The sequence below is a fragment of the Sebastes fasciatus genome, chromosome 20 (genome assembly GCF_043250625.1).
Source record: "Sebastes fasciatus isolate fSebFas1 chromosome 20, fSebFas1.pri, whole genome shotgun sequence".
NCBI classification, from domain to species: Eukaryota; Metazoa; Chordata; class Actinopteri; order Perciformes; family Sebastidae; genus Sebastes; species Sebastes fasciatus.
This window is the reverse complement of record NC_133814.1, coordinates 12,024,105-12,038,089: the sequence shown is the minus strand read 5'-3', so window position 1 is coordinate 12,038,089 and position 13,985 is coordinate 12,024,105. Positions and strand designations below refer to the sequence as shown.

General features: G+C 39.6%; 2 protein-coding genes across 5 annotated transcripts in view; both read right to left on the bottom strand.

The window, feature by feature from the left end:
• Nucleotides 1–6,091, bottom strand: part of rab11fip3 (RAB11 family interacting protein 3 (class II)) — a 35,469-nt gene extending 29,378 nt beyond the window's left edge. Inside the window, exon 1 of one of the 2 annotated variants that reach the window (XM_074619003.1) lies at nt 3,329–6,091. In XM_074619003.1, the coding sequence (XP_074475104.1) occupies nt 3,329–4,915 (1,587 nt within the window). In that variant the 5' untranslated portion in view covers nt 4,916–6,091. The remainder of the gene's footprint in view (nt 1–3,328) is intronic. The other variant, XM_074619004.1, reaches the window with a different exon arrangement.
• A 1,733-nt stretch (nt 6,092–7,824) lies between these two features.
• On the bottom strand, nt 7,825–12,949 carry decr2 (2,4-dienoyl CoA reductase 2, peroxisomal). Of its 3 annotated transcripts, none has more exons than XM_074620068.1 (10): nt 12,767–12,949; nt 12,175–12,276; nt 11,963–12,031; nt 11,285–11,336; nt 11,062–11,197; nt 10,248–10,372; nt 9,848–9,941; nt 9,654–9,758; nt 8,363–8,615; nt 7,825–8,178 (listed from the first exon to the last, which is right to left on the bottom strand). In XM_074620068.1, the coding sequence occupies exons 2-9, from the start codon at nt 12,273–12,275 to the stop codon at nt 8,395–8,397; spliced, it is 903 nt and encodes a 300-aa protein (XP_074476169.1). In that variant the 5' UTR covers nt 12,276; nt 12,767–12,949; the 3' UTR covers nt 7,825–8,178; nt 8,363–8,394. The 3 variants fall into 3 exon arrangements, with proteins under 3 accessions (XP_074476169.1, XP_074476167.1, XP_074476168.1); XM_074620066.1 differs by having other exon boundaries at nt 8,427–8,615; XM_074620067.1 differs by having other exon boundaries at nt 8,427–8,615; nt 12,892–12,940.
• Between the last annotated feature and the right edge of the window lie 1,036 nt (nt 12,950–13,985).

Sequence of the window (13,985 nt, the reverse complement as noted above, 5' to 3'; positions counted from 1 at the left end):
TCCCTGTGCCATCCTGAGCCCTTAACAACACGTCCACTTGGCTTGCATCCCTACTGGCAAACCTTTTTTATTGTTTTAAAGTGTTATTTATGGATGTACTTATGAATTAGTATGACCTATTACCCAGTGGTTTTCTCAACCATACTGCTAAAATACTTGTTTTACCACCATGTACAATTTCACTAATCTGAGCCACTCAGGCATGGAAGTTATTCAAACCACTTTTATCCTTAGAAGACAGAAATACAAGGGCATATCAGGGCAAAGCTTATTCAAATATGAAAAGCACACATGTACTGCAAACTGATATGAAAAGAGTAAACCATTTGCTACCTCAGCAACAGAACAGAAACAATCAGCACTCTGACTTCAGCTGCGCGTCGGCCTTGTTAGATCAGACCTGACTTTCCCACTGGTCCTTGAGCTCGGCTAATGAATGCCAAATCCACTGAAAGGTTACATGCATTATATAACATTCCACACATTCTGAAGATAAGTCTGTCTGCTGCATGCTTACTTATTGTAAATGAAAAAGGCAAAAACACGCCAAAGGCTTTGTCTCCCTCTCAGATCACGAAAAAGACAGAAATCTGAGAACGGTTCCGGTAAGGGCACAAATTAGCTCTTGCGAACCAGATATCTGATAGCCTAAACACAAAGAAAGGCACACAAGTAATCAATCTGCACAATCTGGTTAGCAGTCCAAGGAAAACCTTTAAGAAATAAAGATCCAAAGGAAACTGCTGGAATCTAGATAGTTGGGAGGTGCAGCGGGAAAACTCCACCAGAAACCAAACAGTATGGAATAACAGTAAAACTGACCACACCTATGAAATAAAATCAACTCCCAGTGTCATGTAAATGTCTCACCTTTAGAACTGCCTAGCAAAAAAAACAGGTGGAATTGATTCACATTAAACTAACATGACAAAAGCTCTGCTCCTCTGTCCCACAAAACAAGGTCATGGGCAGTTGGTGGATGGCACCCAAACCATGGAGGCCCTCTGACTCAGGAAAATACATTTTACTCTTAATCCTTCACAATTCCCTGCCTGGGGGAGCCACAGATACCTACGGCTAGACACGGGACAGATCGGGGGCGACAGAGGTGCTTTGAACTGGGAGAGAAGGATTAAAAAGCATTAGTGAGCCAGCGTCACACTCTGTGTGTGCGTGGAGTACCAACAAGTACCCGTCCTCACCCAAAGGCCTCGTTCAACGGTCATCAAAAAGAGTTTAAATTGGTTAATATGTTCTAAATCAAAAGGTATAATGTGCGAGAATTAACTAAAAATCAATGTATAGACTGATACAAAAGTAATCCCTCTCATTCATCACTTCTGCAAACAGCCTTTGGGCCCCATGTGGGGATGTAACCCCCAGTCAATAATAGCGCGCTGGGTGTGCAGCCCTTTCAGGTGGTCAAATGCCACCACTTTGTCATGCATATCGGCTTCTGATACCGACTTACAAGTCCAACCTTTACTCTGTTAGATACAAAACAGCCGTATTTCACGGATGAGATTGGGTTGTGTTACGTGCATGTGTTCCAGTGATCCCCCTGCTCCTCTCTGTGCTGTGAGTGCAGCTATGATCGGTGAGTGTCTGTAGTTTGACGAGAGCAGCGCTGAGCCACAGCCAGCGGACAGGAAGTCTGCATTCATTCAAAAATTCGGCAACTCTGCATCTTCCCGAATGGTTGTGCAGAGTTAGTTGTGTGTTTTAGAACGTAACCGCCAGGAAACAATCAGAAAATAATATTTAATTTCTCCGATTTGCTGCTTTATTCTCACTAACGCCGCTCTCTCTCTTCAGTCACTCCATTGCTCACTTGACTATCGCTGTTCTCTCTCTCTCTCTCTCTCTCTCTCTCTCTCTCTCTCTCTCTCTCTCTCTCTCTCTCTCTCTCTCTCTCTCGTTAAGCTGTGGAGGTGTGGCCAACTTTGAATGCAGTGTGTTTACAAACAGGAACCGACAACGCGTACGTACTATACCTTTAAAAATGTTGCCTGCATCCGCTCCATATATAAAATCAAAATTTAAAAACAAGAAGGGACACATTTTAAAATGGATTATAAATACTGCAAGTGACATTATTCTTATTGCTTCATGAATAAAAAAAGAGACCAATACATGAGTTGAACAAGATATCTCATACAAGCTCATGAGGGCTTATGTTAATTTCTTCTACCGGTTAGGTTACATCATCCTTTGCATCCGCCCTTTTACTGTTATTTGCAAATGGTGTGATCACATCTTGCTTGAGCTCAGTCTGATTCTTGTAAACATTTGGACAGACAAGCTCGTCTGACAGGAAAAGAAACTGATGTCATTCTTTTTACTCTGGAGCGTTTGAGATCTGTGTGAAGTGTTTATACTCTGAATTTCACTTTTGGTTGAAGACCAACACCTGGGCTCAAAGGATCTGGGTAATACAGTGTAGTCAAGGACTTTACACAGGGTCAAAAAAGGACAAATTCAAATGGACTGATGAGAAGCAAACAGACTCTCTTCCCTTTTACTGCTCATAGCTGTTCACTAAGTAAGACTATTTAATCAATTTAATGTCATTATGTGACACCTTGGAATTTAGTAGGTTTCCTTTTTAGGTGTTGTTTCTTGTCTCTTGATTTGCAAGTAACTGTGAAACTATTCCCCAAAAGGCTGGGCCATGAGCAACAAATGGGTGAGGGTCATGGGTGGGCTGAGGAGGAGCATCAGCCATTTCTCAAGAGATTATCCCCAAACCGCAGGATATGCAAATGAGTGTTTGTCATTTGACATATGGAGGAGTGCCGGGCCGGAGAGAATTCATTACAGCCAATATGCTTGGCAGACTTATCCGGATGATAATCCAAATCCGGGCTCTTGAACACTCACCAAAAATGACATGTCAAACTAATCCAGGCATGGTTTTAATAATATGCTGCCACATCTATCACACCGAATGTTAGGAGCTAATTTGTAGGAAACACACAAGCACCAAAGCAGAGGTTGTGTTACCTCTGGGGCAACATAAACCTGTTGTAGTTAATTAAAAACTCATAATCAGGGCCCTGTTTTAGAAACAACATACTGTAGATTTAGATTTAGATGCTAAACAACTTGAAATACTGATAGCAAAGCGACATCAGCCAGATGGATTTCAGTTGATTGAATTAAGCAGGCTTTTTTGCAAGAAGCACTCTGAGGTTCAGCACAAAATCAATGATAAATCATTTATGTATATGGAGCTTTATATGGTTTTACACAGAACTTCACTCAGCATGCATTATCCAGTGGCTGCGAGCTGGAAACGAGAAGGACGTCAACAGGAAAATAATCTCACCTGATCGGCCCCATAGGCGGCAGCAAACTCCATAAACTCCTCGATACGAACAAAGCCATCTCCATCTTGGTCCAAAGCGTCGAATACGTCTTTTAGTGGGGAGACATCTTCCTCCCTCGTATTCACAGCCGAGACCATTGGCAGTGAGTCATCTACCACCATCTTAGAGAGAGAAATTGTTTCCACAGTTTGCTCACTAGTCCATCCGGCCTCGGGAGAAGAAGTGTGCAAGTCCTGGACAGAAAAATCAAAAGAAGCCACCTCATGACAATCGGATCCTTCGAGCTGGTTACTCTCCTCTTCCCTCTGTTCGGTCGTGGGATCGGGAACACTTCCGTTCTGTACATCCTCCCGAGGTTTCAAGTCCCACGTTTCCTCGCCGCGGACCTCGTCGGTAGTCAAGCACAGATCCAAAGCCATTGCCTCATTCCCTTGATTTTTGGCTTCAGAACAAATATTGTCTTCCATCAAATCCTCATTTGACTCATTTCCCACAGAGCAGCTCTCACTGGTGAATTCACCTCGGATGGAGGCATCTTCAGCCAGAGGCACCGTCAGTGATGAAGGTTCAGCTGACAAACCCAGAGCAAGTGACTCATTCTCACCCGGTTGCTCTGAAGTCACATCTCTATTTACAGCAGCTCCTTCATGTTCCACCTCCGACTCCTGTGTTGATAAATCTAATGGCACACCTGTGCAGATAAGAGAGGGAGGACTGGCAGGGCACAGGCTCAGACTGCTGTCACAATCTGGGACCTCTAAATCCAACAAAGGCACAGATCCTTCGAAACACTCCAGCGGCGTGCTGCTGACGTGTTTATGCGTGAGGCAGTTCTCAGGTAAACCTTGCAGGGTAGTGCTCCAGGGTACAGTCACTTGATCAGGGAATAAACCTTTGTCTCGGGTTTCAGGTGACAATGTCTCCCTGCTCTGCGAGGGAGGGAGACCCACCTGCTGGTCTTGTGACAGGTCTACCAGCTCCTCGCTGACACCCTGTGGGTTCCACTCACCCGAGGACTCTGGGGGGAGACAAGAGTGTTCACTTGAGGGGAGATCTACCAACAAAAGTGGATTCCCTGTGTTGGAAACCTTCGACGGAGAGACCGGTACACTGAGGCTTATTAGCTCAGCCTGACTACTGAGGTCATTCGAGGTCTCAAGAGGGCCTTCCTGCGTCAGCTCCTCATGGGCAGAGCTTTTCCCAACCACATCAGTGAGTTTGGGAGAAAACAGCCATGACAAAGTGAAGTCACTCAGTTCACTAGTTTGCTCAGTGTTTTCTGTAAAGGACAATTCCTCTATATGAGTACCATGGAGAGAAGCTTTGGAAATACTGGACTGATCTACACGAGAATCAACGATACGTATGAGGTCGTCCAACTCTACCGGCTCGTCCTGGAAAGCGTTTTCTTCCTCACTCTGTTCCGATGTTTGATCCTGGTTTCTGAAATCTGTCTGGCCACCCTTGTTTTGACAAAGCACACCTCCATTATCTGAATCCAGCGTGTGAAATCCGAGAGGAAATGGCTGTTCTGGCTCCCACTGCGTGGTGTGCCCCAAAGGGCCAGACAGGACTGTCGGTTCCATTTATATTGGCTTGATCCACTTTACATAAAACCCTCAGAAAAAGCTGGCTGTATTATCTCACTGCTGCCATAGAGATCCAGTTCTTCAGCTTTAATGCCATGTTTCTAAATGGCATTACACATCTTACAATGACACCTTCAAATGTGGGATTCCTAGAAGCATTGTCAAGGCAAAATAATAAGTAAACTAGGGGTAGTTTTAAGAAGGTAGGAACAATGTCAGTCAGGCAACAGATTAACAAATAGTATTTGTTGTTTTAACTCCAGTCAGTTGACATCCACATCTTGACAACAGTGTCTAAATGCATACTAATATCTTGATGTTAAAGCTGTGTTTTGACCTCCTATGTGCCTCTCATGTGCCATGACAGCTCCTCTCCTGGTTGTTGTTGCCACAAACAGCTTCAGCACATCCAAAGTCAACAACATGCTTCACTCTGAAGCCTGAAAAGCTGGCAAATAAAGTCATGAACTGACAACAACAAAAACGTCTGGCAAGCAAGTCACACCAGTTTTGTCAACATTAGCTTTTCTTAGCTGATTATCCAAATCGGATCCATCACAAGCTCATTTACCAGCAACGTGGCCAGTCAAAACCTCACCTTCACCTCCAGATATGAGGTTAAATATGTCATTATAAGCTGGTTTACTAAATATAACACCCACAGTCAAACCTCAGTGATTAAAGCTAGCAACTGATGTTAACTCCTCCTTCCAGCATCCCACTGAGAAGCTGCTAACTGACTGAGCTAGCGAAATTAGCCTATTAGCTAGCTACCAGTCCAGCTTCTACCTCCTCTCTGTTACCAGATGATGGTGTCGATACTCCTCCGTTTAACAGAGGAGACTACGGAGATAATAGTCCACCATTATGTCTTCATTTCGATGCCGTTTTTCCAAGCAGACAATCCACCTGTGTCAGTCCACAAGACAGGCCAGAAGACGACGAGTGACGAGACGAAACCGCTGAGATTCTTCTTGTTGTTATCCTTCTGTTATGTCTTAAAAACACACCATCAAGTCACAGTCGCACGAAGACAACGGTGACACTAAAAGAGGTGTAAGATAATGGCAAAAAGCTCCATCGTTTGAGTGAGCAGGCAGTCCACCGATGTTGATCACAGACACTGAAAGCTCTCGCATCAGCATCAGCAGTGTCCCATCCTCCTCCTCCTCCTCCTCCTCCAGCCGCATACACACCACTGACGTTGCACGCAAGCGTACAAAACACCCCGCAGTATCTGGCTTCATATGCTGCCATCAATGGGACCTTATGATGTGTTTGTGCACAAAACCCATTCAAAAAATTGTTCTGCATCATATGCATATATGCATATATATATATATATAAAAAAATGATAAAAAAAAAATATATATATATATATATATTTTTTTTAACTTTTTATTTATTTATTTTTCAGTTGTTATTACACTGAACAAATTTCACATCAAACATTAAAACAAAGATAAACTCAAAAAACAAAAACACACACATATATATATATACAAAACATTGTTCTGCACTCATATGCATATATTTTAAGTAAGCACCTCCCTTTACACAGAGGGTAAAGTTCAGGGTCACTGAACTAACTGAGGTGTCTTGCTGGATAATATTCAAAACACTGTTCTGCACTCACATGCATATATTATATATATTATATTATATTATCATATGCATATATTTTAAGTAAGCACCCCCCTTCACACAGAGGGTAAAGTTCAGGGTCACTTCAGCAGTTTGTCTGTGAAATCACTGGTCTACCAATTAAATGACTGTTTCTGCAAAGCATTAACTACTCAGCAGTTGATGTAAATAATATATAAACCACTGGACAAGAGGAGATTTATTATTTTTGAGAAAATAGTAATTGTTAGATGGCTGCAATTGTGATGTTTTGGCGCCACCATCTGTTTTACAGAGGTATTTATTTTCTTCAGGTTTGCAATTGTATCTCATTTTGGTCATCTAATCCAATGGATCCCCAATTTTGTGGCTCCTGATCTCTTAGAACAAATTATAATCTACATAAGTAACCAATATTTCACACAAAGAAATGCAACATTTAAAAAAATAAAGTCAGAAAAATCAAACATTTTTGTGTAACGAAATTGATTAAGAATGCTTATTATTATATTCACTTATTTTATTGTCTTTAAGTCATAAAATTGTATTATATGGTATTTCTATTTTATTAATCACATATTTTAAATTGTATTTCATCTGTATAATTGTATTATATTTTATTGTTATTTTATTAATCACTTATTTTATTGTATTTATATAATTGTATTATATTTTATTAATCACCTATTTTATACTATTTAATTTGTATAATTTATTGTTATTTTATTAATCACTTACTTTATTGTATTTAATTTGTATAATTTTATATTTTATTGTCATATTTATTAATCTAGCTTTTACTTCACACTGTTTTACAACTATTATCCTTATTATAGCTTTTAATTTAATTTAATTTAATTAGTTTTATCATTTTATTGTCTCACGTGCATTGGTCTCAAATTATTGTCTTTTTTGTTGTTTTCACGGTTCACACTTACTCTGTTTTACGTTCCACTTGTCAGTCATCTGTGAAGCACTTGGAACTGCTGTATGAAAGGTGCTATACAAATAAAGTTTGATTGACATCTTATTTTTCTCCAATCAATTTGTGACCCCTCAGATGTCAAGTCCTGACCCCTAGGTAGGATGGGAACCACTGATTCAATCTAATGGATTTGCATTAAAAGTAGTCTGCTCCTATCTACAGGTACAATTCAAGCTTCAGCAATCAAGGAAAATGCATCCTTGTGCCAGTCAAACAGCAACCAGAGGGCAAGACGGAGACAGTTGTTTGTAAAAAAAATAATTAAAAAAATTGCAATAGTAAATGCAAATAGTCATGGTTACCTGGAATTATAAATGTTTTATTAATACATGAGAGGTACTTAAAAATCACATTAAATGGCATGACTACACATGAAATGCATGATGACGATACACAGCACTGTAATGGGTGAAAAATCCCTGAACTGTTATATAATTTGATCCATTACTAAGATTGTAAACACATATAATACAGTAATTAGTATGTTAGTGTTCAACTCCTCCAGCCACTTAGCAATACACTCTTAAGGCAACAGTGGGTGAGATAAACCTCAAATACTGTACATATAGCATGATTAGAACTACAGATGTGCTAAATTACTCTTTTGTTTTCAGCATTTACTTGTCTCTTTTCTTTTCAGATGACCAATAACCTGAAAGAAAAATAAGAGAGACAAGTAGATTAACGTGGGTTATACTGTACTTCTCATTTAGAAAAATCTTTTTTAACTTTGTTTAACTCTCTAAATCAGAGAACGACACAATGCACAGCACAATCACATTCTCAGTCATACTGTCTCTCCACATGGACCTCAAGCTGCACCTCCTCCTACACACCTGGGTCAGGAGGAGGACAGAAGAGCCCCCGTTCACAGTTTAGCGGATTTAAACGAAGCTATACCCAACATCACGGAGACGTCGTTGGGCGAGGTCAGCCACGCTCCGCCGTCCGCCACCAGGATGGTTCCGGTTACATAGGAGGAGGCCCGGCTGGCCAAGAAAAGAGTGCAATGGGCCATCTCTGTCTTGTTGCCTGCCCGCTGCAAAGGGATGGACTGGAACCCATGAGCAGCCTCCTTACTGGTACCACCTGAGGCATTAAAAGAAGAAAAAAAATCCATGCTCAGACACTGTAATATGGTACATTAGTGGTTCCCACTGTCTTTTGTCTGAACCCCACAGCTCTGTAAGATGACCTCAACATTCACCTGTCATGTTCCACATATGTCCTTATGTATGGATTATAACTGTACGGTATTTAACACTATTAATTATAGAAAGTGGTTATTGTTACAATTATTTTTTCATATATTTGAATTGTCAATGTTTTTGTTGCTTTGGTCAAGTTTGCAGTCGTACAACTACCACTTTGAGTGGCAGCAGGATGTCTCAACCATTACTTTTAGCTAATTTCAACTGTTTTTTCATTAGATTTCCTTTACTCTTCTTGGCTTGCTTGCTAATTATAGGGCCGCAACTAATGATTATTTCATTGTCGATTAATCTGTTGATTATTTTCTCGATTAATCGATTAGTTGTTTGGTCAGTAAAATGTCAGAAAATGGTGAAAAATGTTGATCAGTGTTTCCCAAAGCCCAAGATGACGTCATCAAATGTCTTGTTTTGTCCACAACTCAAAGATATTCAGTTTACTGTTATAGAGGAGTAAAGAAACCAGAAAATATTCACATTTAAGAAGCTGGAACCAGAGAATTTAAACCTTTTTTTCTCTTAAAAAAATACTGATTAATCGATTATCAAAATAGCTGGCGATTCATTTAATAGTTGACAACTAATTGATTATCTGTTGCAGCTCTAGCTTATTGCTATTTTTTAGTTGAGTTATTGGAGTTTAGAGTGCAGTGTATACATAAAGATATAATAGTACTACAAAAGCCTTGTTATGAATATGTGACTTTGCTATTATAAACCAATAAGAATAGCCCTAACAGGTCAGTTTCTGGACAACCTCCCATCTGTTCCTGAAGGTTGTGTATTAAATTGTAGCTTACTGTAAGAGATCAAACCATTGTTTATAATAAAATACTTTTATTTTATTATATAAAAAGACAGCTTGTTAAGTGTATAGCCTATAAATGACTTAGCCAGTATTGTGTTAAATCGTTACCCAGTCTGCGGAAGCCCTCCGTGCCAGAGACGGGACCTAGAGCCACAGAATTGACTCTTACCCCACTGGGGCCCCACTCCACAGCCAGGTGCTTGGTCATGGCATCTGAGAGGACAGGAGAGGCAACATTTAGTCATTAGATTATCATTTTGATATCATTACATAACAGTAAAAAAAAAAGAAAAAGCTCTTACCATTTGCAGCCTTAGCAGAGCCAGCATGCACCTGGAGGGCCTGTCCCCTGTATCCAAGTGTTGCAGAGATGTTCACTATGTTGCCACCATGATCCTGCACACAGAAATGATGCAACATCAATGCAATGGGTTAATAATCAAATCAGATTCAGTGTGCAGAGACAGCAGTTTACATCCCATTTAGAGACAAGGTATTCAGTCATCTCTGATCTTTACTGCCATCTTTTGGTGACCAGAGTGAATTGCAGAGTGAAAATGATTGATCAATAACACAATTATGTTCCTGTAGATACAGTATTATCATCATTTCAGTGCTATGAGGTAATAAACAACTCACTTATACTGTAGCTCCTTAACTTGGAACTGAAACATTATGTCACAGACAGAAAATGAACCGTACCTTTAACCACTTGTCATAAACCACCTTGCTGGTGTTGAATGTACCCATGGTGTCGATCTCCATTACTGTCTTGAAGGCATTGAAGGAGAGTGAGGACGCCGGGCAGAGGAAGTTTCCAGCAGCATCTGTTAACAACAGCAACCGTGACTTTAACAAAAGCCATTAACAATCCAAGGCTATTCAGTCTTTCAGAGGTTGAACCGGATTCAGTTTTCTAGCTAGAGTGAAGGTACTGGTATCATATGAAACTACAAAACCTATTGAATCCATTAGACCCCAACCATGTCATGCTAGCTTGTCGGGGCAGAGGCAAAACAACGCTACAAAGTTACGCTCAATTTTGGTGAGGAAAAACTGGCATGGCCATTTTCAAAGGGGTCCCTTGACCTCTGACCTCAAGATATGTGAATGAAAATGGGTTCTATGGGTACCCACGATGGTCTCCCCTTTACAGACATGTCCTCTTTATGATAATCACAAGCAGTTTGGGGCAAAAAACAAGCAGTTTTTTGAATGCAGTACAAATGTGTTATTTTTGCCTATACTAAAAATAGTGTATTTGAATATTTCTGCATGTTATGTAGTGATGTAACAGTTGGTAGAGGGGATAAGGGTGCAAAGATAGAAGATAAAGATAGATACAAACCCCTTCACACTTGACCTTTGTTCAAAGTAACTTCAGCACTTTAAAATGTATTCATGCATTGTGTAATGACGAAGAGTGTGAGGGTGAGAGACTGTGTGCAGCACCACAAACTCAGTAATCATTCGCACGAAAACATATTTTTACACTCATCTCTAAGAGGTCACATACTGTTAATGAGGATGTCTATGCGGCCCAACTCTTTCAGCGTCTCGTCCACGGCGGCTGCGATGCTCTCGGGCTTCCTCACGTCTATACACAAAGGGAGGCAGCGGCGTCCTGATGCTGCAGACAGCTTTTTAGCTGCCTAGGGAGACACACACAATCATAAACATCCAGTTATGGCGTAAGATATATAATTTAGGATTGTGGAAATTATGTAAAAAGGAATCACCTCTTTGAGCTTGTCCAAGTTCCTGCTCGCAATCACTGTGTCACAGCCGTGCCTGAAAAGAAAGAAATATAACAACAATAATAATACTAAAGAGCACATGCTGTATTGTGTTGATTAGAACATGAATATGTAATGCTTGCATAAGTAAGGCTGACAGGGAGACAGAGGGAGTAACTTATGATGAAACAGGTGGGATAGAAGGGGACGGACAGGAGACAGTGAATGCAAAAGGGAGAAAAGTGATAAAAGGCCGCAGGCACACAATATGAGAGATGAGGTCAATGTTAAAGTCTGGCTGCTTGCAAAGTGGACAACCAGGACACCAACAGATGCAGTTACACAGTGTGTCTTTGTTTTGATAAAAGATAAACTATTTCTGCCACATTAGTAAATTATTGAACTATTTCAACTTTGTCACACATGCAAAAGTCTGACTGTCAGATAACACAACAAGAAGGTTCAAAGTACACCTACACACTATCTCGCTCACACATTGCGCTGTTTTAGAGTATTAGTAATGACATAATGCTGACAGAGCATTGATTCTACATGCATTTATTCTCATGCTATACACGCACCAATAAAGTCTGTGAATGTAAGGAGTGAAATATGACTAAATATAGTCTAATGTTTCTGCTATATCTGGGCATGTTATGGAAAAACGAGTAGTCCTCTCACCTCATGAAGATTTCAGCTATCCGGAGTCCAATCCCAGATCCACCACCTGTGATAAAAGCAACCTGATCTCTGAAAAATAAGTGCAAAACCCTCAAAAAGGTCACTTCATGTAGTAGGTACAGTAACAAGCATGTCAACATTTCTCTCTCACTCACTCTCAGATCACACCAGGCAATGGGGGAATGCATTCAAAAGCATGTTTTCATACGCACTTGAGTAAATCTGGACTGTAGATGTGTGTGTACGAAGTCAGGCAGTCATCTGTGCCAACATCTTCGGGCAGCAGCTCTGCTTTTCCCTGTGGCTCTGCCATTCTGATAAATAATGCATGTTAGTTTAGATGCAATCACACTGGCATTACCATAATCACAATGCAGTGAATGACTTGGTCTGTAAATGCACAAAATAACAGAAACACCTTGCAATACAATAGCCCACTGCAGCAGTTTTGGTAAAGCTGATAATATTCAGGATTGTCAGAAACTAAAAGGAAGTTTTTACTGTTTTTCAGTCAAAACTCTACTTGATTTCTTTTATTTTGAAGCATGTGTATGCACAGGCTGTCATGAGTGCCACATTACAAAATTTCAAAATAAATCATAGATGCAGTGGCAGAGCAACTGTCATGTAAAGAAGTCATGTAATGCAACTCTAACAGATTCATAGAGAGTAAGGTGTTTCTGTTATTTTGTCTATCCCTGTGAACATGCTTTAAGTAAACAACTTGGAGTGTATGAGCTGTATTTAAATAGCAGGACTGCGTAGTGAAGTTCAGTTAGGGTTACCTAGCTGCTGTCATATTACCTTCTGAGAAAAAACAAGCTAGTTTTGTAGCTTTAAAGAAGAACCGTCCACCTCCTCTTTGATGAAACCTCCACACGAAGCACGTTAACTAACTCTGACGAGACACCTTTACATTTATTCCTCACCCATTAGGTGTTTCTTTCCACTAGGAACTGTTTGTACCTTGGACATGACGCGATGCATTATGGGCAAGGAAGTCTGGTCGGGTTGCATTCAAGAGCACAATTCAATTCAAACTTTAATGCGGACTCAAGGTCCAGATAAGAAAAAACAAAAAACAAAAACAATATATAATACATTACCATACAGGAAGCACTATAAAAAGTCATGATTAAAACATATTCAAAATATAAATATTAATATACACATACACATATACATGAATATCTTGCCACAAATATCTCACTGTCCAAATGTATAACTTTTGGTGAATTTTTAATGGGAAAAATGTTCAATAAATTCACTTTTATAAAGTGTAGTGCCATCAAAATGTCTTTGTTAGTTTAATAAGTATAATCAGGAAGAGACCATTGGTGTGTGAAGTGATTTTGGTGGTACTACACTGCATAATACTGAAGTTATTGAATATTTTCCCATTAAAAATTCAAAAATAATTATGTAAAATCATGTTTTTTAAAAACTAAATGTTGTAGTACAACCACGAGGAGATCATTGATGTGTGAAGTGATTTTGGTGGTACTACACTGCATAATACTGAAGTTATTGAATATTTTCCCCATTAAGAATTCAAAAGAATTATGCAAAATCATATTTTCCCAAACTAAATGTTGTAGTACACAACCATGAGGAGATCATTGATGTGTGAAGTGATTTTGGTGGTACTACACTGCATAATACTGAAGTTATTGAATATTTTTCCCATTACAAATTCAAAGGAATTATGCAAAATCACATTTTTCCAAATTAAATGTTGTAGTGCAACCATGAGGAGATCATTGATGTGTGAAGTAATTTTGGTGGCACTACACTGCATAATACTGAAGTTATTGAATATTCTTCCCATTCAAAATTCAAATTCAAATTCAAAAATATAAATCGTTTTTTTTTTTTTATTTGTTGGAACACCTTTTATTTAATACAGGATATGTAATTACAGGAAGAATATACAAATAAAGCAGGATTAAAAGTCAGAAAATACAGTGAGCACTAGACTTTAGAGGTCAGGATTGATTTGAATCATGCCAGAAAGAGAAACTAT

Excerpts from the sequence above, each read along its gene's own strand:
- decr2 (XM_074620066.1), bottom strand. The coding sequence starts at position 12,275 with ATGGCAGAGCCACAGGGAAAAGCAGAGCTGCTGCCCGAAGATGTTGGC. Across the intron at positions 11,198-11,284 it reads ACTTGGACAAGCTCAAAGAG|GCAGCTAAAAAGCTGTCTGC; the intron begins GTGATTCCTTTT and ends GTGTCTCCCTAG. Across the intron at positions 8,179-8,426 it reads CGACGTCTCCGTGATGTTGG|GTTATTGGTCATCTGAAAAG; the intron begins GTATAGCTTCGT and ends TTTTTCTTTCAG.